The sequence below is a fragment of the Natator depressus genome, chromosome 1 (genome assembly GCF_965152275.1).
Source record: "Natator depressus isolate rNatDep1 chromosome 1, rNatDep2.hap1, whole genome shotgun sequence".
Classification (NCBI taxonomy): Eukaryota; Metazoa; Chordata; order Testudines; family Cheloniidae; genus Natator; species Natator depressus.
Genome location: NC_134234.1, coordinates 249,724,388 through 249,738,400, shown reverse-complemented (window position 1 = coordinate 249,738,400; position 14,013 = coordinate 249,724,388). Strand labels below are relative to the sequence as shown.

The 14,013-nt window shown below is 39.4% G+C and overlaps 1 protein-coding gene across 1 annotated transcript in view; it reads left to right on the top strand.

The window, feature by feature from the left end:
* The window catches only part of SLC41A2 (solute carrier family 41 member 2), a 91,488-nt gene that overhangs the window by 57,569 nt on the left and 19,906 nt on the right, over window positions 1-14,013 (top strand). The window contains exons 9-10 of the mRNA XM_074940911.1: window positions 11,688-11,819; window positions 13,719-13,867. Of these exons, the coding sequence (XP_074797012.1) occupies window positions 11,688-11,819; window positions 13,719-13,867 (281 nt within the window). The remainder of the gene's footprint in view (window positions 1-11,687; window positions 11,820-13,718; window positions 13,868-14,013) is intronic.

The window sequence follows — 14,013 nt, the reverse complement described above, 5'->3', positions numbered from 1 at the left end:
ATGCCTTCTGAAAGAGGAAATTACAGGTAAGTAATTTGCTTTTATTCAATGTAGGCTCTCCTGTGCTTCATAGTTGCTCTGGTGCCTCTTGATTATTGCTGTTGTCAGTGTAAAGTATAAAATTGGAATTTAGAAAATCCTTTTACATAAACATATCTGCACATACCTTATTAACTATCAAAGATCCTAACTGTGAACTACCGAATAGGTAGCTTTTGAAATATCACTGTTGTTGACCAATCAAAAAACAAAACAAAACAAAAAAACACAAACTTCCCCTACCAGGGACTTTTCTTCTCTTGTCTTTTTCTGAAGATGGCAGGGCCCCGCATCAGAAAGTCTGACACTGCTTCAAAGTCTATCTTACGGCAGGCCCAAATAAGTAAAACCTAAAACTGCTAGCTTATCCTGCTCCCTCGGTATGGTGCAAGAGAGAGACTGTGTGGGTATACCCAGCACCACCTGAATCAGCCCTACTGAGGGGATTTCCAGCCTTCCATACACTTGGAATTCTTATCTTGGGCCCTAAACAAGGACAGCAGTTGGGAGTTTCTCCCTCAAAATCCCAAAATGCTTCCAGGACCCCTTCCTCTTGCTCAGTCCCTGTCCCACAAGACTTTTCCCACAAAATCCCTCTGAATGTAGTAATGCTGACCCTGAAGGATTTCCTTACCAGCTTTCAAGGGCTGGTATGTCTGGTACCTCATAAGTATTTGCCAAAAATAATATAATTATAATAATATAAGGAAGATAATAATCTGAACAATTTGCTTCAGACTGTGCTGCAGATATGAAATAAAGTGCAGCTAATGGAAATAGCTACTTTATGTTTAGGTTTTGGTATAATTCTCAAACAAAACATAATCTAGTATTTTAGAAATAGATGAGGTTTAGAAGTGATTTTATATATAACAGCAGTGTATACGTAGATATTTTGTCCATTTTCTGTGTTATGCAAATGTTTCTACAAAATCTGGAAATTCCTGCAAATCACAAATGCTTTGCAGGGTTAGATAATAAAACTTTACTATCCACATGGCATAAAACCATCCTCTTTAATAATAAAACAGAGTTATACTTCGTATATGCCACTAACTTGTTCTGCTCATTAGCTGGTTTTTTTTATTATAAGATGGTCAGATACCCGGGGAGAAAATTGAAGTAGGGATCAAAGTGACTGCGAAAAGGTTTGCAGAAATCAATATGAGAACTTTAATACAAAACTGTAATTGTATTTCTGTTGTCAAGGAGATGAAAACTAAGATCACATATATGGCATAAATATATATTTTCTTTCATATTAGTATGGTAAGTTGAACAACAGACCCTCTGTTTTTCCACAAATATTTTGTAAATGGCCATTGTCTGTTATAAGCACTTGTTTTCAGGTGGGATGGTGGTGATGTGTATGTGTGGGGGATATATGAGGAAAATCCCCTGCAATCATTCCCCATTTTAAAAATGCAAAATATTCCCCATTAGAAGAGTAAAGTGTCTTAATAAATACATATATTGCTCTAAAATAGAGTAACTGTGCATGGAGCTCTCAGACAACACGAAAGTGCTTTGGCTATTAGGTAGCCTCAGACTATTCAACAATGAAATCTGATGCCACTATAAATCAGAAAGAAAATATATTCATAAGTTTGTATGGTAGCGGAGAGACTTGGTTGGGCAGCGAGTGGACTGTTTTGCATCCTCAATTGGAAGAAAGTGAATTGGTCTCAGAATGGCACCTATTCTGTATGCGTAAGTGCATAGTTCAATCTTTATTTTGGCATATATAGAGGTTGAGGATCCTGTTTATGGATATTTAATTCTGACATATTTTGGGTGATAGTTCTTACTTTTTCTTAGTTGTTACCTTGTACAAGTAAAATGGTGTGTGCTCTGTGCTGTTTTGAGTTTTCTAAAAGTCTTTCTTTTAAATTTTTTACAAGATTATTTCAGGATTTATTAGTTTCCACATCATAATTTGTTAGTTATATCCAAAATATTCTCACAATTTTAGTAAAATGAACCAATTTTTAAAATACATTATTTTCCTGGCTACATGCATTAGCCAAAACAAATATTGTTCCTATAAAAAAGTAATAACTTGCTCATACAATGTTCGCTCAAAATTGTTTCTGGAAAGACAGCTGTATAGGAGAACCTAAAAGTTTATCTAATTCTGCCTATTTCCCCCCAAACACGAAACTTTTAATACAAATGCATACAACATGCATCTCTGAAGACAAGAAATTTGTAAGAAAGGACAATGCATGTAGGTACTAAGATAATAAGGGAGCTAATCTAAGCACTTCAGTTCTCTAAAATGTAAGTTTATGAGATCAGTGGTTAGATCTCCATGGCAGCATTTCAATTTGAAGTTTTGGAGAAATAATTTGGTTGTATTTTGTTAGTGGTGTCCCTTGTTATAGAGTCGTGGAGCTGCATTGACTATTGTAATTGAGAATATTTTTCTCCTTTTTGTGTCCTTGATGGTTATTTTTATTATAAAAACTGCATGAGAAATCAGACTATTTGGCTGAATGCCAGATGGACTAATCAGCACAATTCATTGTTTGGAACTGTGGATTGTGCTGATTAAAATCACTGCTCAGAGATCGGAATCTCCTCAGATCCTGTACATATTACCTTTATAATATTTTATACCCAAAATCACATTTCATTGGAGAATTGTGTTGAATTGGTTCTCTCCTTATTGTGTTGACTTCATTTAATCTTTAGCCTGTTGCACAAACTATATAGTAGGTATGACTGTAATACCTCATACCCTGTGATTGGTTAACTCTTAGCTCAGAAATGTTCATAGATAGTATTGAAAATCTAAAATATTGTTCATCTAAGTATCATAAATATTAGGTTGCTTCTAGAAGGAGAAAAGTTGGGGTGAATTGTACATTACTTATATTCAGTATGCCTACTGCTACTAACTGATATTATAGGCAGAGCTGATAGGTTCACCAGTAGTTAAGGTTGACTAATGCTTCCTATTATAAGGCTCTGTTTTCAGTTGCCTGTAACTTTGCCCAATTTTAGCCATTAGGCTGAAATTTTCCTTGCCAGGTGTCTGCTTTAGGCTTATCTGTTTTGGAAAGTTTCAGCTAAAATGGTTTGCCCATTTCTGAAGCAAGGAAAGTACTTTTTTTTTTTTTTTTTTTTGGCCCATATTAGAAATTTTTTACAGTGATTTCGCTGAGAAGTTCCAGCACCTCCATGCAGTGGTGCAGGGACTCAGCATTTGGTGAGGGAGTTGTTTGAATGTCAGAGATGTGCCTTTTGCTGTCCCTGTTTAAAATCATCTGCTCAAATTTGGTCAAGTTAGTAACCGTCTGAAAATCTCAGTACATGTTCTATAAAGATTTGTTAAAGTTCTGCAGCTAAACATTCTGAAGGCTCCATCTGCATTGAGCATGCCTCATCCCCATACAGCTCCTATAAGCTGACCAGACTGCAAATGTGCTGTGTCCCCAGATGACCTGGCATGTTCCATCCCAGGCCTGCAGGGGCCGAGCAGATTTTTCCTTGCAATTTCTTCTCTTGGATGCTGGGGGCCACTGTGGCACTAGGCGCCACAAATGAGAGCAGGTAGGCTCTCTCTTGTGTTCTCAGGGTAGGTCTATCCAGCAAAGAAAAGCCTGTGGCTGGCCTGTGCCAGCCAACTTAGGCTTGCAGAGCTAGGTCTCCGGCACTGTTTCATTGCTGTGTGGACTTTCAGGCTTGGGCTGGAGCCCGAGCTCTGGAACCTTGTGAGGTGAGAGGGTTCTAGGGCTCGGACTGGAGCCTGAGCACCTGGGCAAGGCATTTGAACTAGACTTTCCATTGGTTGCCATTAATTATGTGTACCTTTATTTTTTCTGGGTATCCAACTGGAGACCCTGGAGTCTGATCTGCAGAAGTCCTGAGCATTCACAACTGAAACTGAAGTCAATGGGAGCTGTGTTTTGAACATATTAATTGCTATATCATGCTAAGTACTGTGAAAAATGTGGTCACACGTGTCTCAAATTAGGCATCCAAAATTACTGGAGACTTTTAACCTTAGTCTTTCTGTGCCATCTGTAAAATGGGAATAACACAACTACCTCACCTCACAGGGGTGTTGTGAAAATAAATTCATGAATGTTTGTTAGGCATTCAGATACTAGAGTGATGAGTACCTTAGAAAAGCCCATGAGGAAATTAATAATGCTGTATACATTTAAGGTTTTGAATAGTGTCCTGTAAATAAGATATGGGGCACACATCGGACAATGAGAATAAAATGAAATATCGAATAGTTGCTCAGTTGGTGACCACAATTCATCCTGTGCACTGAATGAGGCAGGGAGGGGCGAATGGAAGAAATAGTATGTGATCATGTTAAAGACTGTATCATAATGGATACCAGCTCTGCCTATAATAGGTATATGTTTTTGTATGTGTATATAAAAATTATCTGCTCTTGAGATTCATCATAACAATGTACATATAACTTATTTCTCAAATTGTAGATTAAAAAGTTATTGCAGCCTTGATATAGCAAAAGTCATCAGCATTTGATTAGACATATTGGGTTGGGGAGATGTGCACACAACTAGAAACTTTTTAAAAATATTGAACATCTTTATATAGGTGGAGTCAGATTCTACATTATGCTGAATGTCTTCTGTGAATTGCTAAATGGCCTCAACTCCCATTGACTTGCAGGTGGTGCTCCATAGCTTGTAGGATCAGACCCTTGAAGGAGGGAGGTATATACATTAAGATTACCCAACTCTTCCCTTTATAAGACTCTGTTTTCAGCTGTTTACAACATTGCCAAATGTAAATCATTTAAGCTGAAACTTTCCATGCCAGGTGTCTGTCTCTGGCTTCAAAGTTTTTGGAAAGTTTCAGCCAAAACATTTCAGTCATTTCAGAGAATACTTGGGGGGAGGAAATACTTAGTTTTGCCATGTTAAAAATATTTTAAAACGGCTATTGAGAAGTTCTAGATCTCCATACTTTAGAGAAGGGATTTGAAATTTGGCAGAGGGGTGATGTTTGTGTCAGGTATGTACCTTTTGCTCTTCCTATGGAAATCTGCCCAAATGTTCCAAGAAGCCTTTGAAAAATCTGTTTGCACATGCTAAATAGAGCCTTTAGACCTGCATGGCTAAAATCTTGGAAAATTCCATTCACACTGAGCATGCACCAGTATCTCTCAGGTCCTGTGTATGTGGGCTGTGCATGCACCATCTGCATACAGCAACTGAGCGTGTCCGTTCCTAGGGTACAGAGGCTCAGCAGGACTTTCCCTGAACTTTCAGCTCTTGGCTGCTCTGGGCCGGGGTGGGACTGGACACCAGAACTGAGAGAGAGCAGAGAGACTATCTCCCTTGTGCTCTCAATATCCCCACCCCACTCCCTGCAGCTGGTGCTCAGGCAGCATGGAAGAAGAAGGTGCCTGACTCAGATACAGGGAGCCAAGAGCCAGACCAGGGTGAGGGAAGAGGAAGGAGTAGATTGGGAGAAGGAGCCACAGTGGTTGGGGATGGGGGAAGACTGAGAGTGGAGGCTGCGAGACAGAAGGGGAGGAAAACCTGTGACTGGGACCTGAGGGGTTGGGACTGGCAGACAGGAACTGGTTGGGCAAGATGGCTGGGGGGAACTGGGAAGCAGTTGGTGTGAAGGGTGAAATTGAGATTGAAGGAGGAGCTCAGGGAACTTGGACTTGCTAGGCAAGCAGCCTATAATTGGGAATCAGTAAGGTGGGTAGGGGGAAAAGCAAATCTAATGAGAAGCTGTGGCGCCTGGGAAGAACTGGGACGAGCTGGGCAAGGAGACTGGGACAAGGAGCCGGTGACGGGGGCAGACAAATGGGGGAAATGACTGGAAGGGTGAGAGACAAATTGGACCCGGGGGGGGGGGGGCGGGGAGGGAGCAACTTGGGTCTGGCTGAGTGCTTGACTTCACAATCTTAATATTCTTTTAACATAATCTCTGACTGTGCATGTGCACAATAAAATGAAGATGATGGGTTGATGTAAAAATATATAATTCTCTCTCTCACACACACACACGCACAAACTAAATATATATATATATGCTGTAGAGCAACTTATTTTTTTGTAATCAAATACAGTGAATCTGAAGATGGGCAAATATATATTAGTACAACACGTCAAGTATACTTAAAACACCTCAAATACTTAGAACTATGCTTTTAACAAGCGTAGCCATAGCATAACATTGTTTCCATGATAAATTAGGACAGGTGTTTTTTCTTTGAGAAATGTTATGTCCATGTTACATAGCCAAGCTAACAGACTAACTCTGTAAAGTCTGTAGCAAAGCTCCTTTAACACAGTTCTCAGAAAAAATTATTTCCAGTGCTAGACACTGAAATTATGTTAGCCACCATATTCACAGAGATAACTGGCGTGATTTTGGTTGTACCATGGACAGGGTCTTATGTGTTGAGAGTGTTTGTTAAATGACAATGAACAGGGCTGACAACTGTTCTGTAGAAATATTTATCCTAAGGAAAAGGGCTGTCTTTTAACTCTAGATTGGTTCAGTGAAGTGACAGGTTTTTTTGGTATTTTTTAATAATGAAGTCAGGGATGGCATCCTTGTCTGCTAGAGAGCTTAACTTCTGTTATCCTTACTGACAATGTAGTATTCTTATGCAGAAGTTAAGCACATCTGCTTTTCTGTGAGGAATACAAGTCAATTTTTAAGATTTTTACTTTCCAAGAAAATGTCATTATATATTATGGTTCCCATGTGACTAAAAAGAAACTAGCAACATTAGTCTTTATAATAACCAGAATGCTATAGCATGATGAGAGCAATAATTTTTTTTCAGGAAACATATTTCTGATTTAAAATAAACATAAATTTGTGCTTTGAAGCAGTCCATAGGTGTACCTGCAGATAATTTCTTAATGCTATCAATTACAGGGCTTTTACAGCCTCAGGCATTAAAAAGGAGTCCATTCTAAAGCTAAGGATTCACACCAGTAATTTGGTGAACTGACAACCTGTTGTTTTTCTAATGTTGTTAATCTACACAATTGTATCTTTTAATGGTTTTCTGCTACCCTCAGTGATGTAATTAGTCTGGTACTGCCTGAGTAATTTCATGGGCATGGTAAAAAAAGCAGCTATGAGAAGAAACAAATTGAATATTACTACAGAAAAATACCTTTCCATTTGGCAATGATACTCTTAAGGTATGAATAACTTTAAAATCCTTAACTCTGTAGCTGATGAGAATTTAGATAATTAAATCTGAAATATTTTCAAAACTGATAAATATGACTTGATGATCACCAGACAAATGGAAAGACTTTGGGACCAAAACCCCCACCTCTCATGTCCTGTTTGGTCCATCAGCTTCTCCCCCTTGTGTTTGCCTGAAGAAGCCTAATGACAACACAAGCCGCTGGGATAGGACACCTTTGTCCAGGTCCCTTGATCAAGACTGAGGAGGAGGTGTGTAGGTTCCAGAAACTTCTTCAGTACTTCTCCTTAGAGTTCACAGAGTTCTCTGCATAAAATTAACTATACATCAGTCATCTTAGCAAGATTTATTTCAAAACAGAGAAATAGTATTAAAATAAAAGAATTACTTTAACATCTAGTTTTGTATTTCTCAGAAGCTAACAAGATAAGACATTCTCAGCTTACTTGCAGAGAAAACAGAAAAGTGAACAGCTTACTTTTTTGAAAAGAGTCTCTGTCTAACCACTTTGGCCATACTGTCAGCTTTCCTTGATAACTGGATACCATTTCTTTGCTCTTTTCATTGTCCTGGGGGACTGTGTCAATTTATAGACTCATAGACTTTAAGGCCAGAAGGGACCATCATGATCATCTAGTCTGACCTACACATTGCTGGCCACAGAAGCTTACCCACTCACTCCTGTAATGGGCTCATAATCTCTGGCTGAGTTACTGAAGTTATCAAATCTTGATTTAAAGACTTCAAGTTACAGAGACTCCACTATTTACTCTAGTTCAAACTAGCAAGTGACTCAAGCCCCATGCTGCAGAGGAAGGCAAAAAATAAATCAAAACAGGGTCTCTACCAGGTTTCTCTTAATCAAAGGCCACTATCTCCTCTTTCAAACCAATTTTCTGTTTTCCTCTAAGACATGGCTCATGGAGGATGCAAAGACACTTGATGATGATAAATAGCCATCTTTCAAAGGCTTAACATCTTAGACCACATTTCACAGACCAGTCTGCATGTCTGTCCCCTAGTCAGTTGTGTATTATCCTTCCAAAGAGGCAGAAAGTCGTTTTCCTCAATATTGACCTTGGCCTTTCTCATTTTCCATTGTTATTAATTAGGGACAGCGCTTCAGACCCTCTATTACTCTTTCTTTTTAATAAATTTGTTGACGCAAGAGGCAATCAATCACAATGCAAGATTTTTATACCTTTCAGGAAGTTATTTATATCCATTTCCTGAGTCACCCTGGATGTTACATCTCTAGAAGCAGTAAGATAGAACTGGTTTCAGAGTAACAGCCGTGTTAGTCTGTATTCGCAAAAAGAAAAGGAGTACTTGTGGCACCTTAGAGACTTACCAATTTATTTGAGCATGAGCTTTCGTGAGCTACAGCTCACTTCATCGGATGCATGGATGCATCCGATGAAGTGAGCTGTAGCTCACGAAAGCTCATGCTCAAATAAATTGGTTAGTCTCTAAGGTGCCACAAGTACTCCTTTTCTTTTTGCAAGATAGAAGTGCCTTTCAAAGGCTAGCTTAGATTTTTATTCACAGCAATCTTCAAGATGGCGGAGAGGGGAGGAGATTTTGAAGTCTTATGCAGCCTCTCCAAATACACACTGTCTTCAGATGTTCCTCTCCTGTTCCCACTAAAAAGGTGTCTATAAATATTCCCGGAGGGTTTCCCAGCTCTTCATGTGGTCTCCAGAGATAAGCTTTTCTTCAGCCCTTAAGACCACTACAGCAACATCTTTAGCCTCTAAAGATCTAATTCTCTTCAGGTGCTCATTTTCTTTTTCACCCCTTGATTTCTACTGGCTCCTCCCAAAATGGGGAAATAGCCTCAAGCTCCAAGATGGGATTTTAAGCCTCAGGGACTCCCTGAAGGGTTTCTCCATAAATTTGGAATTACATTGCAGGAAACATTTTTCTTTGTAATGAAACATGAAGGTAAGAAAAGAAGAATTTGCAGGGCTTTTCCTGTTCCTGGATGAGGGCAGACAAGGGAATAACTTTGTTTATTTACTCCTCTGCTCACCAGATTATGGAACTGGCCTAACTCTAGAGATCAAACTCCTATATCTGCTCAGAAGCTCTACAGATTCCCTATAGAAATAGTTTCTCCTTCCAAGTGGATTCAGCAGTAATAGCCTGATTGAAAAACAAAACAAAAAAACAACAACCCTACCCTCACTTTGGATGTGTCCTTGTGGAATCCCATTAACAGAAATTTGGAATTGGGGAAATAAGAACATTTCTGATTGACTAATTGCAGCTCAGTTTTCTGTTGTGTCTTGTCCTTTCTATCTCTATCCTGACATAACATCTATCTTCCTATCAGAATTGTGAACATTATCTACATTTTTTGTTGTTTGCTTACAAACTATTATTTGAATCTAGAGCTTCAAAGAAACATCTTAGTTTTGAATGCTATCCAAACATTTTGAGGTTCTTTATTTAATTTCAGAAGAAGTCATTTTCTTTCCTATGACTCTTATTTCCATAAATTTATTTCAGAATACTTCTTTTAAAAAACTATTTACCATTTTGAGGCTATGCTCTGGTGGTTTATTAAAACCAGAATTGTTGCATAGAAATGTGGCATTATACTGGTATGGTGCAGCTACTTTGTTTTATACTGACAATATATATACACTGTACACTATTCTTATATATAGTGGCTTAACTTCAAATGTGTTCTATTTTAAAATATTTTGGCAAAATACTACTAATAAAATTAAGTTCAGAATAATCTTACAGAGGTGAGCCATGGGCCAGTCCAAAGAAGTAAAGTGTGTGCGGGTGGTTGGTTAGCCAAGAGGTTGATTGGTATCAGAGGCAGTACGGGGCAATGGTTGGAGTTCTCACAGGGGTCAGTAACTGGAAGATCCAATCCAAGGGATTGGGTTAGCAGGTTACAGAGGCAAGGTAGGGCAAGGCAGCATGGCAACAAAGTGGCATCAGACAAGACTGGGTGAGGCAGCAAGGCAGGGTCAGGTGAGGCAATCTAGGCAGCAGTGAGCAGGCAGTGGTTTGTTGCTCAGACAGCTTCCTCTTCCTCTTGGGGCCTTTGTATAATCCAGGCTCCCAATGAGAGGACTGCCTGTCCATCCAATCAGAGGCCTGGTGTTTGGTTGCCATGGCTCTGTAGGCCTTTAGGACTAAGGCTGTTGGTCCAGGGTAGTGGTTAAGTGCTCTGTCATGGTTCAACAGCTAAGTATGCTGCCTAAGGACCTCGAGAGTCTAGGTTCAGTATTGATATCCTAAGAGTATTCCATGACAAAAATAACTACATTAAAATAGTTACGTCTGAAAGAACTTATAACTTAAGGGTGAAAAAAATTTAGAGATGTTGTCTTCATCTCTAAACCAAGTACTGGAAATTCAGCATTAAGATTTCACTTAAAAGAATTCCAAACATGTTAAAGTACAGATATGCACAGTTAATGCAGCCAGACAACCTTAACGTCTGCCCAGTAGCAAAGCTATGCAATAACCATCTGATTATGCTTAAGACATCTGGGGTGTGTGGTCCTAGATTAGATTAAGTGTTTTTTAAATACGAGGTTTTTCTCATATTTTTCTCTTTATAGTGTCCTTAGCTCTTTAAATATTGTCCAGAGCCTCCACAATAAATACCACTCTCATCAGCTGCCTGCTGTTGGAATCAAACTCTCTGCCCCCTCCCGCATTTTTAGTTGTTATCCTGAGTGGAGTGATCTTTGATGGTTTAAAGTGGTACATTCTACTCTATTGTCCAATACATGAATATATTTATAATAGTCAAACTTTCATTCCTTAAGGGAAAAAGTGATGAAAAATTAGATCATTTGGAAAAATTTAATATAAAGATGGATAATATAAAAACAGGTGAAAACTTCTCTATTTACCTATACCTGATTTCCAAAGACAATTATGGATTTAAAATTCTTGAATCCAGGCTTCCAGCAGATGAATAGTCAGAATTCTCTGACCATAGAATTCTGCAACCATTAAACTGCCTTACCAGCATGCAGTCCTTTTCATGCTTCTAAGTGTATCGTGGCTCTCTTGCATTGGTTCCAAAAGTAATTTAGTCTTTAAATGAAGACCGGATATCTTTTTAAAGAGATGTGCTATAGCTTAAACTGAAGGTATGGGCTTGATATAGGAATTACTGGCTGAGGTTCTATGGCCTACGTTGTGCAAGAGGTCAGACTATATGATCATATCGGTCCCTTCTGGCCTTAAATATCTATGACTCCATGAAAATCAAATCTGGGCAAAAGCTGAGTTCAATTTTATTCTGAGTCTTCCAGTCATATTGTGTTTAGTGTTGGCCTGAGTAGAAGCAGAATCATAAATTTCCATGGTGAAGATATTTTCACCTTTTGACCTTTGTACCGTGTGATGGGTGTAATAGCAGTTGATAAAAGTTTGATAAATTGTTATCTGTCTGTGAAGAATCGGTGAAAGATGTCTTCTTTTTCTGTTTCAGGTATTGGTGGTAATTTAGTGGCAATTCAAGCTAGCAGAATTTCTACCTACCTCCATTTACATAGCATTCCTGGAGAGTTGCCAGAAGAAGCAAAGGGTTGCTATTACCCATGCAGAACCTATTATGGTACAGGTATGTGTTGGTGGTTGTTAATTGTTGCAACTAGATTGTTGCACTCTTTTTTCCTTCTGTAGACCGACCTGTACACCCAATGAAAGTAGGCACCATATTCAGCTGTTGCTGTGATAGGTAGACAGTAATGAAAGATTCCTCTGTCTGTAACAATTGGGCGGTAGGGAGGTCGTGTATAGGGCTGGAGTGGGAGAAGTGTAACTGGGTTTGAGGGACAGAGATGGAAGTCAAGAGGGGTTAAAGTCACTCCCCAAACTGCTGCACTCAGAGCTGCTTTGTCCTTTTATCCTCCAGTAACTCATTAACTTCTCTCCCATCCAACCTCAGAAGTTCACTTCCGTTCCCCACCAACACCCCGTTTACCCTCGCTGTCAAGTCCTGGCTAGGAGTCAACGCACATGCACACAGTGTCCTTCTCTTTCCAGTATTTGTGGAGAGTGTGCTGATTAAATACTGGGTTCATTATAAATAGTCTCTGCTTTCTCCTCCCAAACCCACCCACTGACTCTCTTGGACCCCTTTCTCTGGGTCCTTCCTTCTTTATCACCACCACCACTCCCACTTCCTGATCCCTGCTTCCTCACCATGACCACTGCTCCCCTCTAGAATGCTTGCTTCCCTCCCATTCCCAACTCCACTTCATCACCCACCCACTGGCCTTCAGGTGTCTGCTTCCCCCTCCATCCCCTAGTCCCCACCTTCCCCTCTCACCCCCCCCCCAAAACCCTTCCCCCCAGGTTTTCATGTCTGTTAGCCTCCTAGCTACTCAGTCTCCCCATACAGCAAGTTATGCTGTTTCCTCTGATATGTGTAGGCAGCAGCAGAGATTCCGTTGCCCGCAACACCAGGTAGTCTGACTTTCCTCTAAGCTGAGATTTTCTGGTTTTCCAGTTTTCCCCAAAAATCAATAAGGTTCTGTCCACTCCCTGAAATTTTGGAAATGATCAGATGTGGTATTATCACTTTATGTACAGAGAAGCAAAGAAATGCCATCAAGATGAGTGTAGACCCTTGCTTTGCTTGGCTAATAAGGAATTTCATTCATTCATTCAAGTGTAAATTCTGTAATATTTCAGCCTATCCTGTAGGAATTGAATCATATTAAGACTTGATTCTCCCAGAACTTGTTTTGTTTCCCGACTCTCTCCACCCTCTTTACTACTAATTGGGAAAAGTATCCTTCAGCTATCTAGTGCTGTTCTATAAACCAGCAGACAGTGTTGTAGCTGAAACTTTACCCTGATGCTGAGAACTTTTTATTTCCTGCTTCACATTGTTAGCCTAAGTCATAATGGTTTTATTCCATCCAGGTGATGATACTGTAATGGGAAGTTTCGAGTCATGTTGTTATCAACCACACAATGGTTGCTCTGACTTCCACAGTTTTTCCTTAAATTTAGAACAGAAGGTACCATTTGTAAACGTGTGATAGCTTTTGGTTAGAGTTGATTTTTGAGTAGCTTCTGTTGCTCTTCGATATTTATTAAATGTACTTCTAACTAATAAATAAAAAAATAGGTGAATGTGAAGTTACTGCTTAGCAATATAAAAAGTCCTCTGAGGGACTTATGTAGAAGGTAAAGGTAGCCAAAACTTTGCCTCTTCTGAGGGAACATATAAGGGCCTACTGCAATTAAAAGTGGGTGGTAATGTTTAGGTAAGGAACCCAATCAAGGTGGCCAGGGGATGGTCTGATTCAGAGCAGACCGTCAGCAGCCTCTGCTGGCAGGGGTCTGTTGATCCCCTGGCAGACACTAAACATAGAAGAAACTCTGAGGGAATTTGATGGTGAAAATCATGCATGCCCTACCAGAAGGGTACAATTTGCACCCCTTCTATTATTGATAAAAATATTTTCCAGCTTTCAAAGGGCTAAACTGCATTTTTTTTGTATTACAGGAATAAATAACAAATCAGCCCAAGTTCTTCTCCTTTTGGTGATTCCTGGGCATTTAATTTTCTTGTACACCATCCATTTAATGAAAAGTGGTCATACCTCTTTGACTCCAATTTTTATAGCAGTATATTTGTTTGCAGCCCTGCTACAGGTAAGAATAAAAAATGGGTATAGTATGTTTTAGTTCTCAAAGAATACCATGTTTGATACTTGCTTTTAGATATGTAAAGAGTAGAAGCAATAGGGAATGTGTGTCCATGTTATGGGTTATCAGCACGCACCCTCTTTGTAATAAAT